This window comes from Mesoplodon densirostris, chromosome 1 (genome assembly GCF_025265405.1).
Source record: "Mesoplodon densirostris isolate mMesDen1 chromosome 1, mMesDen1 primary haplotype, whole genome shotgun sequence".
In the NCBI taxonomy this organism is placed as follows: Eukaryota; Metazoa; Chordata; class Mammalia; order Artiodactyla; family Ziphiidae; genus Mesoplodon; species Mesoplodon densirostris.
Genome location: NC_082661.1, coordinates 23,682,357 through 23,708,992, shown reverse-complemented (window position 1 = coordinate 23,708,992; position 26,636 = coordinate 23,682,357). Strand labels below are relative to the sequence as shown.

The window sequence follows — 26,636 nt, the reverse complement described above, 5'->3', positions numbered from 1 at the left end:
CCCCAGGTACCACGTCAAGTAGGGTGAAAATAGTAGGTTACACTATTTGTGTAACTCAGTAGTAAGGGCTGAGGCAGGACTTGTGTGCTTTCAAAAGAATGATAACTCTTTTCCTTGTGTAAGCTCTTTCCCACAACTATATTTGGAGTAGGGAACTGCAGGAACGTGCAATTTTTCTGTTTTAAACCATCTCCTATTTGTGGCTTACCTGGAGGAGGGCCGGAGGGGAGGGTGGTAGAGTGGAAAGAGGAGTGGGCATATCCATTAGGAGTCCTGGGTTGAAATTCTGACTTTACTACCCTACTGGCTATGTGACCTCGGACATGGGACTTAACCTTCCCAGACCAAGGTTTCTGCATGATTCAAATGAACATACTACCTTGAAGTATTTACATCTTTTAAATCATTTATTCCTTATAACACAGCAAATGTACCATCCATCACCATCTGTGTCTCCTCTCCTTTTGTAGCTCATTGTCCCCTACTTGTATCAAACGCTTCCCATCCTCTTGTCCCACAGCCCGAACTCCCTTGTAACATGTTGCATACAATTTTAAGAGTCTAAAAAGAAGAAACAATACTTACAACACATTTGAAAATACATCTAGCAGTTGGGAATGCTATAGTAGGTAGACCAAATAACGTTCTGATTGTTTCTCTGCCATATTAAAAAAAAAAAATTTCAATAGTTACCTTCCTTTCTAGATCTCCTGAGAGTATTTTCAGATTATTCCCATGGAAAAAATCTCATCCTTATTTATTTCCCTTGTTAATTATTTCTATTTGCATGTGCACACATCTGAATAATGTACATATTTATATATTTATACTGTAAAATTTTATTAATCATGTTCATGTGTGTGTGTATATACTTGTACAATACATATAAACACAGTTAGCAAAGTTATACAGTTAAAAAATTTTAAACATTTGAAATTTCGTGAATTAAATTGCAGGTACCATAATAGAAAAATGTTTTCATCTCAATATAAATATAAATTGATAAAAATGAGATGAAAATTGTCTTGCTCTAGAGAAGCTATCTTTAATTTACTAAAGATATTTAAGTATATACCATCAACAAGTTTGAACTTTTCTATGAACTTTACATATTATGTTAAACATAGAACTATTCATGATAATTAAATAATTAGCATAATAAACAAATATATTTTAGATTTACTCCATATTTCTTGTAAGTTTTATATAAAATAGCATTTTTTTCTGACCATATATGTTCATTTTAGAAAAAATACAGAAAATATCCAAAGATATGAGAATTTTTTAAAACCTGGCATTTTACAAGCTAGAAATAACCAGTGTTACTATATTTTAATCTCTCAGTCCCTCCCTATTTATTTTCTGTATGATTTTCATACTATGTGAAGTCTTAAATTCTGTTTTCTCTTGGCATCACATGAGACTTTTCTCAGGCCATTAAATATTCCTTAGAAAAATAGTTTTACTGGAAGCATTCTACTTTATCATATATATATATATATATTATGATTAACTAATTAATTTATAAATACTGTTTACTGAATTCTTTTCAATGTTTACATTGGCTAGAAGCTTTTATCAAGATATCTATACATGCATCTATTGAAATATCTTAGTATTGTTCATAGAGTGGCTTCATTATCTAGACAACTTAAGCTTATTTTAAATATTTTAAAGCTTTCTTTACTGGTTCACTTTTCATGGAATATCTTATAAATACCTTTCATACCCTTTCATAATGTCATCTGCCTTAACAAAGAGTTTTGGCCACAGTTGAACATTCTTTGGGCCAAAGTCGTATTTCTAAATGTCATTTGTTGTGGTTGGTGGAAATTGAATGATGCTCTAAGGTTTGTAGAGTGAGGTGGCTGCCAGTCTCCACTACAGAAGTCCTCAGGCTAATGAGGATGGTGAGGAAGTGGAGGATTGGTACTATTTTCTTATCTTTTATCTCTGCCATCAAGTGAGACTTCTTTCTTCTACCAGTACCTCCAAACCACTTTTAAACTAACATTTGAATTACTCTCGGTTCTGCTATAAAACTTTTTTTGAAGATGTAAATATTTTTTCTAATGTGATTGATATATTAGAAAAAGATTTCAGGATCATGCAAATTTTGTGTTTGCTTATGTGTGATTTTGCCAATGAGAAACATTAGGTGAACACAGAAAACTATACCCAAATGAATTCAGCTGTGTAAAAATACACAGAACACGCACACACATGCTCACGCGCATGCACACACACACACCGCATACATCCACCAGTGATCTCCATTTGCCTCTGTGTTCATAGCCACACCATCCATTCAGTAGCACAACCTTCTGCCAGATTTCAGATCACTCCTTCTACCCCTTTAAAATAACCACAAGCTGTAAGTAGTCAGGGCTCACTTTCACAAGCAAATGTCAGGTCCTCTTCAAGATAAGTATTTTATTTGTGTATTTCTTAACCACTGAACAGTGTATATGTCTCTGAATGGCTGGTTCCTTTTCAGCTTTTGCAACCCAGCAGGACCCTATGGGGCCTTCCCAGAATAGACCCCCTCCTCCCATGTCTTCTACTTGCCTTTTGTGTGTAGAAAAACTTTAGTCAAAGAATAAGTTTAACCAGAGACGTGAGAAAATGCAGAAAAACAGGGAAACTGTGAAGCAAGACAAAATAGTAACAGTTTAGCCATTAAACGAAGTCAAGGACTTTTAGTGACTTCTCAAGGGCTATAGATATTCTGAGCCACATCCTTTGAGCTGTTTTGCAGATACTGAAACCTCCACCAGGTGGAAGAATTTAACTGTATGCTGCCCACAAGCACATAGACCCCAGATCCATCAACCAGAAAGTTGATGATGTTGACTCCCGATTACCTCACCACCAACCAATCAGAAGAATGTCCACGAGCTGATCACATACGCCACAACCGCCCTCCCTCACCTTGTTTTTAAAAACATTTCCCTGAAAGCCCTCAGGGAGTTCAGGCCTTTTAGGCACTAGCTGCCTGGACTCCTTGCTTAGAGCCCTGCAATAAACACTGCACTTTCCTTCACAAGCTGGTGTCAGTAGATTAGCTTTACTGAACACGGGCAAGTGGACCCAAGTTTGGTTCGGTAACATTTTCAGATCTCAGAGAAGCCAGGGACCAACTCTCCCCTCTCCCATCCCCAGTTACTCTGCTCCCTGTTATGTCTTATTTTTTTTTAACCTATAAATATCCTAAAATTATCTTATAAGTAGGATACCATTGTATATGTTACCTTAAATTTTATTATGTCCCTATTAGAATATATGCTCATGAAGGCAGATATCAGCCTTGTTCACAGTTGTATTATCATCACCTAAAATGTTTGTACCACATATGGATTAATAATTATTTGTATTTTATAAACCAAAGATTCCTCCTCATGTATTTAACATGGAAACCATAACAGTTATTTCTTTATATATGTCCATCTGGAATTAATTTGGGATTCCCCCATTATCAAAGCATGAGCCTAACATGCATTTTCAAAATACTCTTAACCCCTAAGAAATAGGAAAACAAATTACATCATGATTCAGAAACCAAACTTAGGCCTTTTTCATGCTACTTGCTAGCCAGTTTTTTTTTTTTTTTTTCTAAACTGCAATTATTTCACTTAAATTCATATCTAATAGCTCCCTGAATACAGCAGCTTGAGTGGCAACAGAGAGGAAGGGCAAAGACATGCTGATTCTTGACAAACGACCAACTGAACATGTAATTAGAGGTGCTAGCTAGGTAAGGGGAGTCAGACCAAGAGGACACCTCAGAGGTCTTTGCTAAATGAAGTGGACTTGCTCACCACACTAAACTGAAAAGGGCTGAGTTTCAGCAAACATTTATCTAGTGCCTCCTAATGGTGATGTCCAGTGCTGTCAGCTGGAGGCTGAAGGAGTGACATGAAAAATAGAAGAGCACAGAATTTGGTGAGAAAGGTGTAAAAGGACATACATAAACATAATGCCACATTTTATTTATTTTTTAACATCTTTATTGGAGTATAATTGGTTTACAATGGTGTGTTTGTTTGTGCTTTATAACAAAGTGAATCAGTTATACATATACATACATCCCCATATCCCCTCCCTCTTGCATCTCCCTCCCACCCTCCCTATCCCACCCCTCTAGGTGGACACAAAGCACCGAGCTGATCTCCCTGTGCTATGCAGCTGCTTCCCACTAGCTATCTATTTTACATTTAATGCCACGTTTTAAATATGCGTTGTTTAAAGGGGGATACATGAAAGAATGGCACCAAGAAAGGAGCACCAACTAGTTAATAAGTGACTTTGGGTTGAAGGAGGTTTGTTGGACTTGACGTGGGCAGAACTTGAGAGAGGTGCTGTGCCAGTCACCCATCTGTGTTCTCAAGTCCACTTCCCACTCCTCCTTGTTCTACTTAGTAATTCAGAAAACTACATTTCCCAGGCTCCACTGCTCACTGGCTTGGGCTGGGAAACAGTGGCTGGAGATGGGAGGCCTTGAGCAAGCTCCCCTTCCCCCTCTTCTCTGCTTGGGCAGCACTGCTGGCAATGGCCATGTCTCCTCTGTGGCTCCAACTTCTGCCAGACACATCCTCCCTGACTTCAGCTTCCATCTGGTGGTCCTGGGTCCTGCGCTCTAGGGATCCCTTTGTCTTTCCAGCCCAGGGAAGATAGAGCCTTCCTCTTGATGCTTATCTTGGAGTCACTTCACCTTCCCCTATTTGGCATCTTGGCTCTTCAGTTACTCAAGCAACAAATTGCCTGAATTAAATCCCCTCTGTCTGCAATCCCTAGGAATGACTTTTGTTTGACTGCCTGTACCGTCAGTGACACAGGAGATAAGCTGCTCTTGATGGAGAAAAGCAGTATAGGCTCTGGCCTGGAAAATAATGATGGATTGGAAGGAAGACTTAGTCTGTGGGAAAGGAAAGGTGAAAGGCCACCTAAAAAACAATAGAAATTCCAATTGCGTGCTGAGACCGTCCTAATGAGGCAATGCCATTCCAAGCCTGGCAGGTCTTTGAAAAGGCTAAGGAGGGTTTTGTGCCTTCATGAATGTTTCAACCAAATACAAGGACAAAATGTTGACCAAGAAAAGACACCACAAGGCCAAAAGGATTTGGATCCAGTCCACCTCTTTATTTCCCACCAAGTTTAAATCAGCTATTTGGGACTCTTGGGAATGACTCACCCACTCAGAATACCAGAGCTGGAAGGTGTCCTTTTCCTTCAAATTATATGCATGAGGACACTAAAGCTTTGCTCAAGGTCACACAGCTGGTAGAGCTGGAAGGCGAACTCCACTGTCCTGATTCCAGTATCAAAGCCATTATTACTCTAGCATTTGAGCTCTTTCCACTCCCCAAGTTTCAGTTCATTACATGCAGGTTTGGTCCTTCAGTAACTACAAGCTTCTGAACAAATTTGAATGGGTTTGTTCCACATCAATAATTTCTCATTTTGAATGAACAATAGTGAGAATGTTACTCATTCCAATGTAACCAGCTTGGAATGATTTTTTAAAATATTATAGAATAAAGTAACAGTAAAGTGACAGATAGTATACAGTCACCTGAAATGCAGGTTAGAATTCAGGTAGTAGAATATATATCCTATGTTGATAACAAAAAACCCAAAACCCCCCAAAAACCAAACCCCTCAAACCTGTAGTTTTTACTAAAGTCTCATGCAATTAGTCTTCATGAAACTCTATAGATGCATCGCTTCTATATCTGGACTGAACACCGACGTTTGGAATAAAATAAACACCTTGAGGCATAGACTTCAGAGACATTATCTGTTTAATAAATATGACTGTAAAAGCAATAAACAAGAGCAATTATACATTACACTACATAGTATTTAACAAAAAATACATCAAAAAAGTCATTTTAAAATTAGAAGTAGTTCAATACTATAAGAAAACTTTCTTTTTTTTTTTTTTTTTAAATTGGCTTCCTATAAAAATAAGTTGGCAAATGAGGGAATTTCAATGCTCAGTTGGAATCCTGGAAAACACAGAACAGCTGCCAAGCACCCCATTCCTCTCAAAGTTGCTGTTTGGAACTTCTGAAAAAAAGCAAAGCAAACCTCTGCATTTTGGACAGTGAATCCAATTAAAAATAAGGCAAAGGAGAAAATGTTGGTTGGGTAGTTCAGGGTAGAGCATGCAGTTTGCCTTCCGGGATTTTGGAAAACATTGTAATATCAGATTTGTAGTTTGCCCTGAATCTTACCTTCCCCATCCATCCCTCCCCACCCATTCCTCTGGCCTCAAGCCTACCAAACTCCTCATTGTGTCTGCACCTGCTGTTGTTGAGTAGGTAGGCACTTGGGTCCCTCCCATTGGCAGCTTCTCATTACTACCTTCTCTTCGGGATTGAGCTGGCATGGCCTAGTACAGTGGTTCTCAAACTTTAGTGTATTTCACAATCACCCGAAGAGCTTGTAAAAACAGATTGCTGGGCCCCAACCCTGGAGTTTCTAATTCAGTAGGTCTGGGGTCAGTGGGACCCAAAATCTGTGTTTCTAACAAGTCCGAGGTGATGCTGATATTGTTGGTCTGGGTACCACGCTTTGAGAAACATGGAGCTAGATCATAAGAACAATAAGGTCCCCTCTGAGCAGTACTTTGCCTCACTCGTCTCCTACAGGTGGGAGGGAGCTCTGAGGAGAGGCACATGAGGACCCTGGAGATGCTGAATCTAGAACCAGCCATCTCTGACCACTTTCCAAAACGCCAGGCATCTCACGTCCACCTCTATTTTAGGTTAGGACTTACAAGCCCTTCTTCTCTGTGTCTTCTCATGTATTCATTCATTTATTCTTTCAACAAATAACTTTCTTAATACCTACTCTAGGCAAGGCACTGTGCTAGATTGAGTGTTATTCCCTTTTTCATAGTTTAGCAATGAAAATGATTGAACTGCAACTCTGAGGACTCCCTGTACTGTTGTGAATGAGCCTCTTTTGGTTTCCAAACACTCTGTTTTCCAGATTAAATTTGGGAGGCTCCAACTGAAGAGATTCAATGAGGATGTTTCCTATGGGATAGGAAGCCTGGCAGGTTGGGGATCATTTGAGTTCTACAAATAGACGGCTGCCTTAGGCATCATACGTTTCCCAGATTCATACCGAGCATCTTCAACCATAAAATCTTCTGCTTGATTAACTTCTGACTGAAGTGTTGCTACACTTCCCCTACTTGAGCTACACAAGGGCAGTGGTTGTCAGGATCTTTAGGGCACCCCCATTGTCCCCAGGGCCCTGTTATACCCTGATGCTGGCCTAGGGACATGGCCAAGTAGGAGGCTACACTCTGAGTGGTCTTTTGAAACCACTTTCTCCTACATTTCAGAGTGGGCTTTATCCAATCCACAATACTCCAAGGGCTCCTGCTGCACATACTTTTATTTCCCTTTTTCTCTGGACCTTCTTTCATGATGGCCCTGAGAGAACTGGGATTTCTTCATGCTTTGAGCCAATCTGCTTGAGTCTGATAACTCTTCCCCTTTATGCTTATTAAATTTTCCTTTGCTGATAATATGCTCAGAGATCAGAGAGCACACATGTAAGAAGTCTAGGGTCATCTTACATAATCACAATCCCATCCTAATATAAGACAAGACCTCCATATATTCTCAAGACTTTTTGACACTCAAACATCAAATCCATTAACTTGCTTCTTCTTCGGCTTAACATCGGTTTCATTTTACAAATATTTTCACTCTACTGTGAGAGGGGAAATACTGGGTAATAGCGACCATCACAGGAGGAAATTGCCCTGCCACATAGTAACACATTCAAAACATTTCTCACAGGAATCTTCTGGAATCTGACTGCAGGAGATTTTTGTTAAGGTGTGACAAAACCACTATTCATCTGTATGCTTTCTTTTCTAAGGTACATGGGCCAGGTTTGAATTGCTTTGCATATCTCAACTCTTTCACACACATTATATGTTTCCAGGGGGGAAAGGCAAGGATATTTGGAAGAGGCAGGTCTACAGGAGGATACAAAAAAAAAAAAAAAAAAAATACATGAAACTAAACCCTGCAGGGCAGGATGCTGCTTGGTCAGTGTGTATGGAGGCTGCATGCATGGGCGTGTGCAAAGTTGACAGAGAGATCATTAGCTTTGGGTGGTGGAGGCAGGGTTGCCAGAGGCGAGGCCAGTATTTAAAGAACATCAGGATGAATGCCCAGAATCTAGCAACATGTTTGGGAAGAAAAGGCAGGAGCAGTTGAAGGATAACTTGGGGACTGGAAGGAAGAGACACAAAGACATTGACAGATCATGACCACACGTGGAGAGCAAACAAATGGGAAGGTAAGAATGCGGGTAACGGATTCTGTTTTCTACACAGAGCAGGAGTAGGGAAAGCTACAAGGGGAAGCTGTCGTGATGGGAAGGGGGAGACAGGAAACACAGGTCCACTTTTGACACTCCTGCCCGACTGCCTTCCTTCTTTCCCTATCCTGCCTGCATCTATGGAACTTGAACTTGCTTCTTGGTCCCTGTGGCCGTACAGATTGGAGAAGGCAACCTGTGGCCCCTGCCGGCCAACAGAGCTCCTGAAGATAACTTAGAAGGGAAAAATGGCAACAAGTAAAGTGGAACAGAGAAACAGCCCAGGGTTTCAAACTCCTGTGCATGTCTTTGTGTCTTGTGAAAAGGGCTGGGGTAGCTAATCCACCCATCAGCCTGTAGTGCTAAAATAGCTGTTAAGTCTAGAGCCAAGAATATTTCCAAAAGTACATGCAGATTTCCTTGGCCTATATATGTTAGGAATTTTCTACAAACACAACCAATCAGAAAAAAGAGAGAGGAGAAGAAAGGGGGAGGGGAGTGCTTTTTCCATTAAAATAGAGCACCTGTACACTGCCCCTCCAAGCATGTTCTCAAGGTACTGTCCACATGCACAGGCTTAAAGCTAAAAACCCTTGTTGTCTGTGTCTGAAGAATTAAAAAGTCCCGATGCAGTGAGTGTTTGTTTGTTTGTTTGTTTGTTTACATTTTGATTGTTTTTATTTTATTTGTTTTTGTTTTTACTGGCGTCCTCCAGTCAAACATTTACATAGGTAGGGATTTCTTTTGTGCTTTGATTCTCAGCAATTATGGAAATACTTCCTGGCAAAATAGGAAACAGAACAACAAAGAAAAAAAACACAAAGTTAGTGGTCATGGAGAAGGCTGCACTTGACAAGAGCGAAATTCCTTCCCGATCAGCAGGTCGCCTGTAGCCTTTGGGGGTTTTCCTTAAATGGCAAATTGAGCCCCGGCAGGTCCCCGCTTTGGCGTTGAAGGTGGAGTGGCGTGTCTTGCTCTTTGCAATCGGAGAGATGAGTCACCAGGTTGAGTAGAAGGGGAGGAAGGGGAGGGTAAAGCTACTCTCCTAAGAGAAAACGTGTAACACTTACTCATTTAATGACACTGGCAACGCAAAGGTGTCAGAGACGGTGTAACGTGCTGGGAGCTGTTCCTGGCGAAGGAGGGATTGCTACTTTAATAAAGCAAACAGCGGCTGTGCTTCATACCCCATGGAAATGGGATTGAAAACCAAGTGACCCACAAAAATGCACTTAGAAGCTTTAGAAGTAAATAGGGTGAACGCTTCTCTGGACTTGAAGACAGAAAAGCCTTTTTCTTTTTAACCCAAAGCAATTACGCATTTCTCACCGTCTCCCCAAATAAAAGGAAGCACACTGTGAAAACTGGACACCAGATGCGGGGCCACTGTTATTTTTACCTCTGATACGAGCCAGGCAGCACATTTAAATTTCCCTTTAATATAGCCAACAGAACGTTCCCATGTTCATTTAAAGAGAGGGCTCTGTTTCCCTTTAAGTACTCATTTTTTTCCCCAGGTACCAGATTAACAGTCATAGGACATTCTAGGTGATTTGGCATTATCACATCAGAGTGAAGCATGAACGCTTATATAATAATTTATCCATCAGAGTCAGCAATGCAGGGTCTAGATGGGAACATTTACAGCTTCAAGTCCTAGGGCCATCAGACAGGAGGAAACAAGGAGAGAAATGGATCACAATGGTGGCCCCATGGGTTTGTCTAATTTCCTGGGAAATTCCCTCCACAATAAATAGTAGAACTTAGCAATGACCCTGAGATTCTCTATACCTCGCTGTTGGCTTCCCATGCTTCCTCCCCAGACAGAGAGTGAGCCCTACTGAATTATGCTGAAATCCATTTTTAAGACTCCTGGTAGGGCCCAGGTGAAAAGGAGGAAGAAATCTGCCAATCTGCTCTGTCACAGTCTAACCCTCCAGCACTCTCTCTCAGGAAACCCCACTCCTGAGATAAGTTCTGCCAACTTCATGGCTCTTGAATTCTCAGGTTCCATGTTTCCTGGGGGGCAGTTTCTGATTACTGCTAGATTTTAAAAAATCCCAGGGTGATCAGTCTGTCTTTCTTCTATGCATGTTCTGGAGCAGTGTGCCCTCCTTAGAGCTGTCTCCAGGTGATGCCGCCACAGCTTGCTCTGATCATTAGACACCCTCAAACCCTGCCCAGCCCTCCAGACCAGCAGATCCAGCCTCTGAGGCCTGCCCTTCTTGTATATTGTTGGAACAAACACTTTGCTCCTTGACCATGAACACTTGAAGCCCAATGTTTCAACAAGGGTTTTTGAAAAAAAGAGGAATAAACTCATAAGAGAAAAAAAAAAAACAATAGGAGCAAGAAAGTTTTTTTTTTTTTTTTCTCTCTAATGGAAAGAAGCAGGGAAAGAGGCATCTTAGCTGTTTCTCTCAGGGATGTTAGAGCAGAAAAAGTGGTTACGTCAAGCCAGGAAAGGGTTAGAGAGAGAGCCAGCCATAGACTACTCAGGCTGAACAGCTGAGGGCTACCAGGAATCATTTACCTATGAGCTGGGACTCCACCTTCTCATCTATCAGCTGGCCAGGCCGCCTGAGTTCAGTCTGAGGGATATGGGGCCTGCTTTCAGGGTGACTGACTTGACTGACCATCTCTCGTTCTTTCTCATTCTGCATCTGGGCATAAACATTAATCCCCGGGATCTTCCTAAAACATTAACAGAAACCATCACTGCTGTGCACGGGCCACGTACATCGCTGCGACAAATGCTTCTGAACCTGTCAGGGAGAAGGGGGAGGGGGGGAGACATGGACGGAGGGACACGCACCTTTTGAACTTGTAGATGACGAACACTGCCAGCCCCACAAACACCACAGACAGCAGCATCAGCATGGCGGAGCCACTATGGGTTGGAGTGAGGTCCACCAGCGGGGCTAGGGGAGAAAGCAAGGCATGGTCATGGTCACGAGCAGGCAGATAGGCGGGCGTGACTCTGCGGCAGGCTTGCACTGTTCACACAGAGGCACAGTGAGTCCCGGAAAACCACGTGGGACGTACACACAAGATGCATGTCACACGGCTTGACATGCAGATGCATCTGAGCCTGTCCCAGCCCCCAGAATGCTCCAGCAGGCCCGTTCAAGAAGCGCAGTGGAAAATTTAAAGCACAGACTCTGGAGCCAGACTGCTTGGATTCAAGGCCTGCTCTATCATGTGCTGGCTGTGAGCTCCTGGGCAAATTACTCCACCTTCATGTGGCTGATAGGGTGACACGAGAATAAAAGTGCATATCTCATTAGGTGCTTGTGAGGATCAAATGAATTGATGTATGTAAAGCACTGGTAACAGTGCTAGGCACGTAGTAAGACCTTTATATAAATCTTAATAAATCTTTTATTGCTACTGCTATTATTACTTTGAATCAATATTTATAATAATATAAGTATTACATTTTCCTATACTCTAAATGAAAGCTTTTCCCACTAAGCAATGCAGAAAACCAGAAAAAACATCAACAGGAATATTTTTATGAATTATCCAACCCCTCTAACTCCTATCCCAGCAATTGCCATATGAGAGAAAGGACTGGTTGCTTACATTTTTTGCACTTGGAAACTCATGGCTAAGTGAATATTTTACAAGGGCAGCTGCTCTAATGCTGGAGGAGAAATGTGCAGTCCAGGGTCGCCTCCATAACTTGCCCAAGTCCTGACAGCTCGTGCCAGGATGTGCCAGCCTCTCAGAGGCAGTGAGTTCTCCACTTGGGCCAAACAGATGCCTTGGCATCCATAAAAGATTCTCCTTCCTTAACTTTGCTTGTAGCGGCGTGCAGCTCTGGGGAACATCTCTCTCTGCCTCCACACCCTCCTCCTCTATCTCAGGGTCAAGGCTGCTCTACTTTAATGACTTTGTTTGCAATAAATTTTTACCCTCTAGAAAGTGATATTTTGCAAACATAGCATAGCTCCAGCATAAAAGGCAAGCCACACGTACCCCTGAGAAGCCTGGATGCTGACCTTTACCTTCCATCAATCTAAGCAAAGCCTGATACCCAGAAATTCAGGTGACCTTTAAGCACCATTTTCTGTGGCTTTTCTCTGTTGAAAGCCAAGAGCACAACATTCTGGTCACCCAGGTAAAAAATTCAAGAATAGGTGACTGCAATGTTGATGATTTCAGACAAGACCCGAGACTGCTTCTGCTCTGTCTGGTTATTGAAGAATTACATCCCAGCCACGCAGTAACCACTACTGGAAAGCCTATCCCATGTACCAGTTTGGGTGAAAAACACAAGTCAAGCCCTTTTTCTCAGAAAACAGGCTTAGTTATTTTAGTAGAATCAGCTTTTAGGAAGCACTAAAATGAAGCAACCTCTGTGATTCTCTCTCCTCTGTGAGTCAAGCAGAGCTTAAGCTGTGAAGTATGAGTGTGTGACGAGACAGGAGTGGTTCACTGAATGGAACACCCAAGGCAAATGTGCTTCCAGCTTGAAATCGAAAAATTAAGGTCTCTTTCATTTACTTAGGCAAACACAGTGCAAAGGAGTCCAGAAATACTTCAGAACTCATACCATTATTGGTAGGAAGTCAGGAGGGAAAGAACACCTTCCATTTATCATAGACATTATTGCAACTGATTTTCAGCAATGGAAGGTGGGGTGGTGATCGTCACTGAGCAGACACGAACAGTGAGGGCCTCACTGGTTAGTGTCATTCCAAAGGACTCAGAAATAGTAAATGGAAGAACTAGGACTTAAACCAAGTCTCTCTTTCTCTCTCTCTCTCTCACACACATACACACACATACACATACACACATACACACAATTTTCTATATACTTCAACCCTGGGCTAATTTCAGCAGGAGATATCTGAAATTTAAAAAGATATTTCTGAGAATGGGAATGAAGGGTAAAAGTAGATCACAAGAAGCAACTTAACAAGTGACAAAGTCAAGATATTATTAAGTTTTCAAAGGACCAATTAGAATCCTAGGTCATTCACTTTTAAACATTGATGACATGTATATGCACATATATATGCATATGTGTGTATTTATGGGTGGTAGTTGTGCATAGAGAAATGGAGCCTCATGCACCCACCACCCCTCAACAACCATCAACCTGCAGATAATGTTATTTCTACCCCCGTCCAGTGCCCACAAACCCCAACACTGGATTATGTTGAAGTAAATCTCAGCGATCATACAATTTCACCTGTAACTCTAAAAGATAAGGTCTTGGGCTTCCCTGGTGGCGCAGTGGTTGAGAGTTCGCCTGCCGATGCAGGGGACACGGGTTCGTGCCCCGGTCCGGGAAGATCCCACATGCCGCGGAGCGGCTGGGCCCATGAGCCATGGCCGCTGAGCCTGCGCATCTGGAGCCTGTGCTCCGCAACAGGAGAGGCCACAACGGTGAGAGGCCCGCGTACCGCAAAAACAACAACAACAACAACAACAAAAAACCATAAGGTCTCTCTCACTCTCTTTCTCTGGACATTATCACAATACCGTCATCACACTTATGGAAATAATACTGGAAAGCTATTTTAAAAGTAATCTTCTAATGCAAACCCCTAATGTGACAGGGAACAAAGGAAGGCTCAGGGAGGAACTCCAGATCGTAAGGATGGTTAGAGGCAGGTTAGCTTGATTAGCTGAGCTTCTGATCCCCAGCCAAACGCTCTTGCAGGAGACGCAGAAGAATATCAGTGTTATGGAGCAACCAGGAAGAATACCGAGGCTGCTTGAAAGCGCTGGCATTTGAAATGAACAGAAAACTAAAGAGAGGAAATTGCTCTAGCCAGGCTCTCACTGACACAGAAGGCAAACACGCAAATGGACACTATTTCCCTTCTCTCCCCTTCCCCCTCCTGTCTCTACCCATCACAAGCTGAGGTCTTTCAATTCTAAACCACTCCCACTCAAAATCATCATTCATAAACAGGTGGCGTTAACAGTGTTAAATAATTAGCATATTACTTTGGGAAAATGAGCTTCTGTATCCTGAGTTCTAACATGTGTGCTCTCCGCTCCCAGCCCCATCCCTATCTTTGCATCACTTCGTCACTGCTTAGTGGCAAGAAGCAGGCAAGCAGGCAGCAGCGGTGAGACGTTGAGTACCACTGCCCTCTGGGTTCCGTGGGTGGCTTCTGCTGGCTGATCTGTGCCGGAGTATAAACCGGACTGCCATTGCTCCACACAGCCTCAGATGCATGGCTTAGTTTGCCCAGCACTAGTAGGTGGGTTTGTGTGTGTTTTGCTGGGGAATGAAAACTTGTGATAAATGAGTTTTAGCTTGCTGTGTGCAATAAGCATAAATTAATCCCTCTCCAACTGCAGCCTAAACAAGGTAGAAGGGGCAAGTGCTGAGTGGTTTATTTGCCACTGTTCACAAACACAGTAAGCATGGTCGTGGGGTACAGCATGTGACTTGACGATTCTAAGTCTGGGGCTGGCATACATTGTTTCTACAATCCTGCAGAAATGCACTGAGTTATTATATTCTATTCAAGAGGATCCAGATTGATTATAATAATAGTGCTGCTTACAGGAATAATAAGTCTTCTTGTAAAAAGTGATCGATACACAGTGAGTGCTAAATACAAGGTCACAGCTAAAGTGTATGAGAGAAGAGTGAACTTAAAACACCGTGTTTGAGGTGAGGTAACTGATATGGTCCCTTTTTGAAATCAGATACTTACCTGGACGCTTGCTGACAAGCTAAATGACTTAAACTGAACCTCAGTTTTCTCGTCTGCAGAATGGAGATAAAACTAGTACCCGTTTTAGCAAGTTGTGAGAATAAAATAAGATGAAATTTATAAAGCACTGACATGGTGTCTGGCACATGGCACATGCCCAATAGTTTTAAAACTATCAAATCATTGCTTTCATATTTCTGAAAGTATATTCTATAGAGAACAAGCCCTGAAAAATGACTAGAGTCCATGGTCAGATAATTTTGGGAAATGGTATATATGGCATTCCCCATCTTGAAGATTCAGTATATGAAAGTTGATAGCAGTCCTTCAGGAAAGAAACTCATAAGACTCCACCATAGAGCTTCACAAAGTCATTAGAGCACAGACCCTTTACAGACTTAGGTCCCACACAACACACTTTAGGAAATGCCTCACCTGGAGCATCACTAACCCCTTTTGCTGCAGCCTTGCCCCTTTGGGTTATTTCTAAGTTTTAAAGTCAACAATATGGCAGCATCACCTGGTGAAGCCCCACAAATACCCTTATTGCTGGCTGTATTGACTCTCATTCTATCAAAGGGACTTTCTTGGAGGACTTCTACCTGCTCTAAGACCTTGGAACTTTGAACTCGTATGCATTTCTAATCCAGAAGTTAGTGCCATCAAGAAGTTACAAAAGCAAGTTCAACTTTGTCATAACTTGCTTTTATTTTTCCTCTCCTGTCTCCAAAGCACACCCAAGCCAACCTTTACTTACACGCCTTGAATAGCATAAAATCCATGTGGCTGAAATCTCTTTTTCAGAAATTAAATGGGAATGGCACGGAGAACGTTTATCTAGATCGTAGAAAGGGTTGACAGGCCTTTACGACAGAGCACCCTCACTTGTCTAATAGCTCTTCCTTCAGTTCAAGTCTAAACCCAATCATAAGTCTTAAGGATTGCTATAGCCTCTTGATCATAAAGCCATGATCTTGCAGGCCAGATTGGATGGGAATTCCCAGGGAAGGCTCTAATGACTAGTGAAGCATGGCTACTAGTTTTATTTATTTATTTTGTGGTATGCGGGCCTCTCACCATTGCAGCCTCTCCCACAGCGGAGCACAGGCTCCGGACGTGCAGGCCCAGCGGCCATGGCCCACGGGCCCAGCTGCTCCGTGGCACGCGGGATCCTCCCGGACCGGGGCACAAACCCGTGTCCCCTGCATCGGCAGGCGGACTCTCAACCACTGTGCCACCAGGGAAGCCCATGGCTACTAGTTTTAAACTGAAGATGAGTCTTCAGGAACACCTAGTCACCTCAGGTTGAGGTCACTTGGCCAAATAATGACAACCGTGGACACCTCAAAGACCAAACTTATCACTGTAATTGACAGACAGGAAGAGAAGGATGTCTTTTGGTTTTCTAGGGTGGCAAGTCAATGAGGTATCCTGTTTACCATGTAAAGCGTTTCTCAAAGTATAATTTCCTGACCACATGAATCAAAATCACCTGGAGAACTTGTGAAAATGCAGTTTCCTAGGCTTCACTTGAGAAAAAATATATCAGTCTCTGAGAGCGAGTCCCAGAAATCTACGTGTGGAACAAGCTACACAGGTCATTATTATGCAGATCATTATTATGCATACCAGCTCTAGAGTACTGTGTGGTAAGCCCCGCCTACTGTCACTCATAAAACATCCAGTTCTTATCTTTAGAGTGTGCCTGACCTTTATACACTCTGGGTCACTAAAACAAAACAAAACAAAACAAAAACACATCCCTTGATTGCTAATAGTACTTCAATCCCATTATGACTTCAGGAGAATTTTCTAAACTACCTAAAAGGCATCTCAAATCTCCCCTAAGAGAGTGCTCAGCCCTGTCTAGATTAATTGCGTGACTGGATCAATTCTCTACTTCTTTCTGTGCCCATGCCTCGAGCACCTTGAATTTGAAGCTTCTCCTACCAAGAGGTGAAATCTGTTTCCTCACTCCCTTGAATCTGGGCTAGCACTGGAACTTGATTTGAATGGCACGCAACACAAGTGATGGTGCTCCAGATGTGAGCTTCAAGACCTTGTACACCTTTGCTCTCTCTCTTGGAATCCTATCATGGCCACGTGTGAGCAAGCCCAGGGAAGCCCACTGAAGGAGATGAGAGACCATGTGGAGGAGAGCTTAAGTATCCCAACTGAGGCTGTTCTAGAGCCAGCCTACAGCCAGCTGACCCACAACACGGGGGCAGCCCAGTCGAGATCAGCAGAGCTCCCTACCCAAGAATCCATAGCTGACTGCAGACACACAATGAGCACAGATAAATCCAGAAGAACCACTGAGCTGATCCATAGATTCATACATAATAATAAATGCTTATTGTTAAGTCACTGAATTTCGGGGTGGTTTGTTACATAGCAATAGCTTATTAACATCTCCTCTCTTCAAAACTCTTCTCTTCCAACTGATTAAACATCCAATTAGTAATTCTTACTATTGGGCTCTATAGTATCAAATTCTTGGTATGGACTTCTGTCCCCACTGGCAGGGTGCCAGGGTATAAGTAACATGACCATAAATGTTCTTTTCCAAACCAGGACACTTTAAGAATGAAAGGGAATGCTATGAAAACTTATGTAGACACAACAGATATGGCCTGACAGTCTTGGTCACTGTAGGTGTAAGAAACTTGGTGTCTAAAAGGTAGCTTGTCCTAGATTCTGGTATCTTCTTTGTATTATGTATGTGTTTTATGTATGTGTTCTCCTGCCTTCATTTTTATGTATGTGTTCTCCTGCCTTCATTTTCTCCTGCCAATTTCTCTGGACTATCTGTCTTGCCTTTCCCATGGGGAACTGTACCTCCTGCATCCTAACTACTGCTTCTTTCCAATTTGATGCACGCTTGTACCCTGTTTCTGAACTGTTCATCTGATCACTCTTTCCTGACCATTCTCTGCCCGAGAGATTCTAGGTGCATCCTCAGGCCAATTACCCTATAGTCATTTCATGCCTTTTTATGGGCCCAGGAAATCTTAGAAAAAAATGGTGAAGAAAGAATCTTTAGAATCTAAAGAGCAACTTCATTGCTGGTATATTTATGAAAGTATCACATTTGTTTAGTCACATTGGATGTTATGTTTAACATCTCAGCACCTGTTATTAGTTATAATACCATAAAAGCTTAATAACTGTTAAAAACCACTGGGTACACGTGTCTGTGAAACAGCTTAATTATTTGTAGAGGAAAAAAATGATTAGGGGGGAAAAACAGAAGGAAGGAAAAATATTACTAGCATGACTTTACTCGCAAAAGAGTTGTAAATGGTAACTGTGTAGGTATTAAGGCAACCAGAGACTAAAGAGACAGAAAAATGTATTTGTCTGTGGAAGAATTCCACTAGCACTAATTTCATCCCTAAATGGAAAATGTTATTGCAACAATTTATTTTACTTTACAGTTCTGAGCTCCACAACTCTACGATTTGGCATCTGCATCTATAATGATGTGGCTTAGATTATAGTGAATTTTCTAAAGCTTCTGCACTCATGCTAATTCTGCCTTCAAGTGGAAGGGGTTTCTCAATGTAAACTGTCGGGCAGAATTCATGATGTATCTTGACCTAGACTGAAATTCTGAGTACCTTGTCCCCTCTCACGTTGACTTATAACATATCCAGAGGTAGCAACTGAAGCTGGGAAATATTAATTCTCTAATATCTCTGTGATAATATCTTTTTATTACACCTGAAAAAGAAATTGAACCAGCCAGCAGCAACCATGGAGGCCAAGATAATACAAGATAACAGTTTTATTAAAAACCCACACATACCCTTGACAAAGGACAGTTTTCCTAAACATAATAGCTTAAACAAGGCAACTGCTAGACAGACACGAGGGGTTGAGAGCAGTTACTGGGTGTTAAAATTTTTTTTAATTCAACCTGAGATTTGAGGCTCTTCCTTTGAGAAGTATTAACCTTTCACATTTTTATCATCAGTATCCAAAACTCCAGAAGAGCAGTGACCCTACTGGAAAGCTAAGAGTAGAAGAACACCCCGATTCTCTAATATGTGCAGAAATAACAGTGAGATGCGGATGTATCATTTTCTGCTCACACTAGCACATTAATAACATCGAGATAATATCATTTGTTTAACTTTCATAGAACTCATGGCTATTCAATTACCTGCCACTAACATTCTGGTTCACACTTTAATCATTTTTCAACTGCTTCACGGCCACAGCTCTTGGCTGGCCTTTGCCATTCATCTAGATTATGGATAGAGTATATTCCACACTCAGAGACAGGCTTCATTTTTTCCCTACTCCCACTGTCATCCACCCATTCTGCCAATTAAGTAAGCTCCAAATATGGGAGGAATTAGATTTTAATGTTTATTACTAATTTCCTCCTACACTAAATATCAAGGATTCTTCCCTTTTAATGCATGTCTCTGTTTTAGTGGATGCCCTGAGTTGTAAATCAGATTTATTGCTGGAGATAGCTCAGCACCTTTCCTTGTTATGCAGATGGCTTTCTGTCTGTGGAATGCTTTGTAAGAGCAGTGGTTGAGACTGGTGAAAGGCCTGGCTGCATAAGCATCACTTGGGGAACTTGTTACAAATGCAGATTCCTGGATATCTCTCCCTGGGATTCTGATTCCGGGGATGTGCAGTGAGGCCTGAAGAATCTCTACTTTTATGAAGTTTCCTCGGTGATTTGACGTACAGTCAAATTTAAGAACAACTGCTTTATAGCAGGGATTGCTTACCCTGGGTTATAAAGAGGTTTTCCAACCACAGAACAGGCTGACATTTATCCCAAATATTTTGAGGGAACCAGTCAGCACCAGCTCTTCCAGTCTCTGTGTAGAAGTCTCAGCAGCCAAGTTTTGGTTGATTTACCCAATAAATAACCCCTGAGAAATGCAAAAAATCTCTAAGTGCTGTTGTTTGCCATTTGGTATGAATCCATCTAGTTAGGGTCTGTGTCCTCAAATAAGATGTAGTGTTGTCCCTTGCTTGCTCAGTCTTTAATTTCTATTCTTATTGCCCTCATCTATTCTACCAAAGAAGAATCAACACTTTTTTTTTTTTTTTTTTTTTTTTCGGTACGCATGCCTCTCACTGTTGTGGCCTCTCCCGTTGCGGAGCACAGGCTCCAGACGCGCAGGCTCAGCGGCCATGGCTCACGGGCCCAGCCGCTCCGTGGCATGTGGGATCTTCCCGGACCGGGGCACGAACCCGCGTCCCCTGCATCGGCAGGCGGACTCTCAACCACTGCGCCACCAGGGAAGCCCGAATCAACACACTTTTTAAGCTGCTCCCTCCCCAGCCCCCTTCCCCCTGTCCCCACACCCCCACTCCAAAGTATAATCACTGAATTTACTCCTAATCATGCACACTCATAGGAACAAAGATATAGAGTTTGATGTAGCTTAAAAGATCTGTATCAGCAATTAGGTCTTTAATTTATTACCTGTCAGCAGATTCCCTTCACCTGGCAATCTAGTAAAAGATGATAAAATAAAGCTCACAGATTAAAGCAGTCTGGGGTCCTGGTCTCCTCACCTGAGTGTCAATCCCCTATTCCCAGCTTCCTCTTAAGGTTTTTCACTTGTATGTTTTACGGCACCCAACCCGACATGGCCATGAAACTTAGCTTCTTTGGCAACTAAAAAAGAGGCTCCGGGCTTCCCTGGTGGCGCAGTGGTTGGGGGTCCGCCTGCCGATGCGGGGGACACGGGTTCGTGCCCCGGTCCGGGAGGATCCCACATGCCGCAGAGCGGCTGGGCCCATGAGCCATGGCCGCTGAGCCTGCGCGTCTGGAGCCTGTGCTCTGCGGCGGGAGAGGCCACAGCAGTGAGAGGCCCGCATACCGCAAAAAAAAAAAAAAAAAAGAGGCTCCTCCTCCTGGGATTCCAGCTCTATCAAATAAATTACCATCTCTTGTTACCTGGGTTGAAAAATTCTTATAAAATGAGTAAATACTTTGTGAAAAGAGAAAGGATTACTGACTGGTGTCCAAACCTATTGTCTTTGAAAATCCTTTCATCTGCCGCTTCTTTCCTTTTCCATGTGTATCCTACTTTGCAATATTAAACATGCATTAATGAGAGTTCTCTCACATCATGCATGGATGAGGAACAAAGTGCATGATATTAATGACATATCAAGTAACAGCATATTTGATTTCCCTGAATTTTATCCTTCTCTCTTTCCTCTGCTCATAATTTTACTTTCAGTTAATATACCAATTAGGAATATTTGAGGGTAGGTGTCTAGATGCCCAAACCAAGTATAAACCATACGATGTCACTTTGCTGTGCTTCTGCTCAGCACCGCCCCTCAACCTGGCAGGCTTATTTCCTCTCATTTGGGTGAATTCCTATTCAATATGAATAGTTCATTTATTGAACTTTCTGCATGGCATGTTTTTCATCCTCTTCATTTAGAATTAGGGCCACTAGTATTTGGGCCTCAGGTCTAGCCAGTGTGCACTGAATGAGGGTCCTAGTTCTTTTCATATCCCTGGACAAACCACAACTTTAAAGGAATCACTGCAAAATGAGGCACAGAGTCATGTGAGAAGTAAGATGATAAATCTGAAATGGACTGTGCCCTTGAGTAAATTCCAAGTTACCAGGGGCAATGAGAAAACTAGTGGCATTTTAGGGATATTTTCTTAAGGGCTCAGGTTTGTTCTTCTGTAAGTACCTACAGAGATCAAATGCTCTACAACAGATTCTGAACCTTCCTGTGAGCCTTGCAGGAAAAATTCTCCCTAAGTCATCCCTATATCACAGCTCTTAAAATACAGGAGAAACCAAACAAATAAATAAATAAATAAAGGCAGGCCAGGGGAAAAGCATGCATAAGACAGAACTCAAGGGAGACGTTACAAAAGACGTGAAGAAGGTCTGGTTTGTTTGATCAGGTAAGCATAGTGTAATCTAAGGAATGAGACCCTGAGCTCTGTCATGAAGTGAGGCTGCTCTGGAAACGATATCAGAGATCAGAGAAGTAAAATAAGGGTTAATAAGTTAAACTTGCTTCTCTCTTTCAGGAACATTCCTCTTGTCAGTCCCTCTCCCATTGTCTTTAGGACCTCTCGTTCTGGGACACAGAGTTCTAACTTTCCTTCCACCCACCCATTTCCCACAATGTGTATATCAACAACTATCTTACATCTTAAGAGGATACCTGACATAAAGAAAGCAGAGAGATGGGTTTTCCTTGGATGCTTACTGGATAAATGAGTGCAAGGCTCCACTCACTCATGGTAAGAAGTAACATGACATGGAGACAGGTTCACGGTTGAACACACTGACTCCAAAGGTTAACCGGGGAGATGGAATTTTTAACGCATCTCTACAGGTTATAAATTAATTATATATCTAATTATTTATGAAAGCAATATTTATTGAGCACATGCTATGGGCAGGTTCTCTTCTAGGTACAATGATGGAGACACTATAAAGATATGGCGAACTGTATCCTCAGGAAATTAAATAGGAGAGGTGATGATGATGATCAGACAGATACAGCTTAAAAAAATCCACGTGAGTTCTACAAGGGATAGATGGTATCCAGGTAAAGATCTCTGGAAAGATGCCATGCAAATGTTGGCACTGAGCTGAGCCTTAAAATACAGAGACATAAGAGATGGAGAAAAGTAGAGAAGGGGGAGATATATTCCAATTGGGAATATCACAAGCAAAGGTACACTTCAGTCAAAACACCAGCATGTCCAGTCCAGCCCCCAGCTTGATTGAGCACTACTCCCTTTGTCTGCTAAACATGGCGCCAGCTGCCACAAGGTCCTAAAAGCCAAAGAGAGCCACTCAGGGTATGGCCCTCCCTCAAACTTCTTGATAACAGCTCTTCATCCTCTCCTTATTCTCATACAGTCTGAAATCTTTCCTTTCTACAAGAGAGATTTAGAAATCTAGCTGTCAGGAGTGATTAGGCCCTCAAGAGGAATTGCACAGAAACCGAGAAGCAAAGGAATAGCTAAAAACAAAACAAGGACTGCGTTCAATGTTTAGCTCCACTTAGGTACCAAGTTAATGAATTCCCTAATAGAACATGTGGGGGAAACAAATGAAATCCAGTCTCTAATGACATCCAGATATCTGGAAATGCTTACCTTGTGTTCCCATAAAAGCAAACAGGGAACTGAGTTTGAAAAACAAAAGAAGGCTAGTAAATTCCTGAAAGGAGACAGTTCTTTTTCCTTGGAGATGAACCAAATTATGCATTGCCTCTCCCACCAGCAACATACTCTGTTTCAAATATTTTTAAAAGAAGGCTGCTGAACATCTGCTAAGCAATTAATGGAATGCAGCAGTGTGCTGGAATGGTCCCTGGAAAGGCATTAGCAATCCTGCTTATGAGACATGAAATGTTGCAAGCAGTGGTCCTTTTACCTTTTTTAAATTGTAGTTTATTTTTATTTTCTGCAGGGAGGATGAGAGGAAGGGAAAGGAACTTGAGGTGGAAGTTCTGCATCAAATTCTCTTCCTCGGGCCTCCCTGGTGGCGCAAGTGGTTGAGAGTCCGCCTGCCGATGCAGGGGATACGGGTTCGTGCCCCGGTCTGGGAGGATCCCATATGCCGCGGAGCGGCTGGGCCCGTGAGCCATGGCCGCTGAGCCTGCGCGTCCGGAGCCTGTGCTCCGCAACGGGGGAGGCCACAGCAGTGAGAGGCCCGCATACCGCAAAAAAAAAAAAAAAAAAATTCTCTTCCTCACTGTGTGTTCTTTCCCCCAGGTATCTTTCTCCTTCTCTTCTAGCCATCCCAATATGAATGTGCTGATTTCAACTTAATAAAAGAAATTGCAGCAATTGTCTCAATCCAACTGATCCCCTACCAAACGTGCCAAGTTTTCTATGAGTGAAAGGAGAATTCCCTCATAGTCTACCACCCTGTCCTAGTAGTTAAAAAAAAAAATTGGGCAGTTAGAGCTAACTTAGGATCAATCACCAATGGGAAACTTATACCTCCTATATTTTACTTCCTCATCACAGTCATTGAAGAGTGACAGCCTTAACACAAGCCTTGCCTTTTGCATATGAAAGTCTGGCTGAGAGTGACTTTGTACCCTTAGATTCTGCCAGTCCTAACACTATTATGACAAATATGGCTAAAATCAATACAGAGAAAATTTCCAAGACTCAGTTATCGTGTCAGCCCTTGGCATTCTCTTCCTTTACTCTTCAAACTAGAGTTGATTATCCACATATAAGTCTACATTTACTCCAGTCACCTAGCCAGTCATCCTAGGAAGCTCAATAATGCCACGTGATCAGGTTTCGAATTACACTGCCAAAAGATGTAGGATAGATACTATCAGATCTAACGGGGAAGAATCAGGGACAGCCCTAATGGTTGGAAGCCAAAGAATTTTCTCACTCTCTCCAAATTGGCCCAGTCTAAGTCTGGGCTTTTGCCTCAAACTGCAGTTTTATTTTGTTCCCTTGGTAACTCTGCATAGTACATATCTATGCTGCAGAGGTCTCTCGTTCAAATCTCAGTGTGCTCCCAGTAACACACTCCCTTTTGCCAGCCCTTCCTCCCAGGGATCTGCGTACTGCTCCCCAAATTCCCAGCTGTGAAATGAAGTATGAACATTAATTGGATACATTTTCCAGATCTTCCCAACTTTGCATTTGTCCTTGCCATCTGGAACTTACACTGATGGGTTTCATTTTTTGTGGTTATCAGGAATGGCCTTTCTTTCCCACATGGAACTATGGATTCATGGACGCCTTTGCTATATCAGTTTCCCTGGCCAAGCCCACTGGCCAAATCAGTTTCAGCTAATTAGCCACTTTTTTTTTAATCCCTATTTTTCAGCTGGATCCCAGCTCTAAACCAGATGTCATCACAGGAAGGCATCCTTAAGTACCACTTAAAATAAGATTCAAATTCAGGAAGCTAATCTGAACCACTTTTGGCGTGTGATATGACAATCAGTTAAATAAAAACCAGGTATATAGGGCCTCCCTGGTGGCGCAAGTGGTTGAGAGTCCGCCTGCCGATGCAGGGGATACGGGTTCGTGCCCCGGTCTGGGAGGATCCCATATGCCGCGGAGCGGCTGGGCCCGTGAGCCATGGCCGCTGAGCCTGCGCGTCCGGAGCCTGCGCGTCCGGAGCCTGTGCTCCGCAACGGGGGAGGCCACAACAGTGAGAGGCCCGCATACCGCAAAAAAAAAAAAAACAAAAAAACAGGCATATTAATTAACTGTTGGAAGAGAGAGAGGTATGGGGAAAAAAAGGTATGAAATGCAAGTTGCCTCCAGAATTTGAGAGTGGGGTTAGTTCTCTGGCTATCTTGATCTATGATGCTCCCCTTTCTAACAAAGTCCCTGAGGAGTGTTTTCTAATAAATCAGGCTACACTACAGCAAAATATGCTGCCTGAAGATAGCATTCCTTTAGAAGCAGAGTATGCTGTAAAGGGATGAACTAGTTGGCCACATCCCTTCAAACCCAGAGTTCAGTATGGAGTATCAGGCATAGTTGTTTTTAACCTCTAAACTCAAAGGGAACAAGTCACTTTAGCTGTTGTAGGAGAAGATGGTGAAGTTCAGGATGCCATCTCACAGGCTGGACTGTGTAGTTAGATGAAATAATCAGTAAACTTATTTCAACCAATTTCAAGCAGTTACTTTCTGCTCATTTGACAACATCCGTCAGTGGCTTGGCCATCAGGATGACTACAAGGGATGTTTCTGGATTTTGTTTTCCAGTTCAGCGAGCTATGTGTAACTGCCACGTGTCACCACCATTCACCGAAGACCAAAGGCCAACCTTCTTGGTAAGAAATAGCCAGTCTCGGCTTCCCTGGTGGCGCAGTGGTTGAGAACCTGCCTGCTAATGCAGGGGACACGGGTTCGAGCCCTGGTCTGGGAGGATCCCACATGCCGCGGAGCAACTAGGCCCGTGAGCCACAATGACTGAGCCTGCGTGTCTGGAGCCTGTGCTCCGCAATAGGAGAGGCCGCGATAGTGAGAGGCCCGTGCACCACGATGAGGAGTGGCCCCCGCTTGCCACAACTGGGGAAAGCCCTCACACAGAAACGAAGACCCAACACAGCAAAAAAAAAAAAAAGAAAAGAAAAGAAAAAAAAAAGAAATAGCCAGTCCTGATCATCAAGTGCTCTGAGATAAGTTGGCAGCCTTTGTTCAGGTCTCAGGCTTAAGGGCTGCCCTCATAGGTGCTTCACAGTTTGCTTTTCTCTTACACTTTCTTATTTTCTTCAGGACCTTTTCATCATTCAGAAAGTGGCATTTGTTAATGTGCTTCCTGCCTGGCTTTCCCCAGTGATGGAAGCTTCATGAAGGCAGAGACTTTATCCCATGCTGAGAACACTTCTTGTGAGTAGCTCAGAGTAGCCAGGAACTCAGTAAATGTCTGTTCGACAGATGAATTAGGAGGACAAGCTGCAGAAAAGCAAATGGGCCCTACTCAATCCTTTCTCGTAAAAGTCACCTTTCTCAAGTAACACTGAATCCATCCCACCTCTGGTCCTAGGTCTCCACGGCTTCCCCGAGCCCACCAAAGGAAGTACAAACGGCTCAGCCTGGCATATTTCCACCCTCCACCTCCATATCCTA

The 26,636-nt window shown here is 42.7% G+C and overlaps 1 protein-coding gene across 7 annotated transcripts in view; it reads right to left on the bottom strand.

The window, feature by feature from the left end:
• Positions 1-5,856: 5,856 nt before the first annotated feature.
• Positions 5,857-26,636, bottom strand: part of SORCS1 (sortilin related VPS10 domain containing receptor 1) — a 572,111-nt gene continuing 551,331 nt past the window's right edge. For 2 of the 7 annotated variants that reach the window (XM_060099829.1, XM_060099842.1), the window contains 4 exons: positions 11,165-11,270; positions 10,883-11,043; positions 9,420-9,481; positions 5,857-9,129 (listed from right to left, as the gene is read on the bottom strand). In XM_060099829.1, the coding sequence (XP_059955812.1) occupies positions 9,450-9,481; positions 10,883-11,043; positions 11,165-11,270 (299 nt within the window). In that variant the 3' untranslated portion in view covers positions 5,857-9,129; positions 9,420-9,449. Of the gene's footprint in view, positions 9,395-9,419; positions 9,482-9,730; positions 10,006-10,882; positions 11,044-11,164; positions 11,271-26,636 lie in introns of those variants that run through there. The other 5 variants (XM_060099837.1, XM_060099849.1, XM_060099847.1 and 2 more) reach the window with 5 other exon arrangements.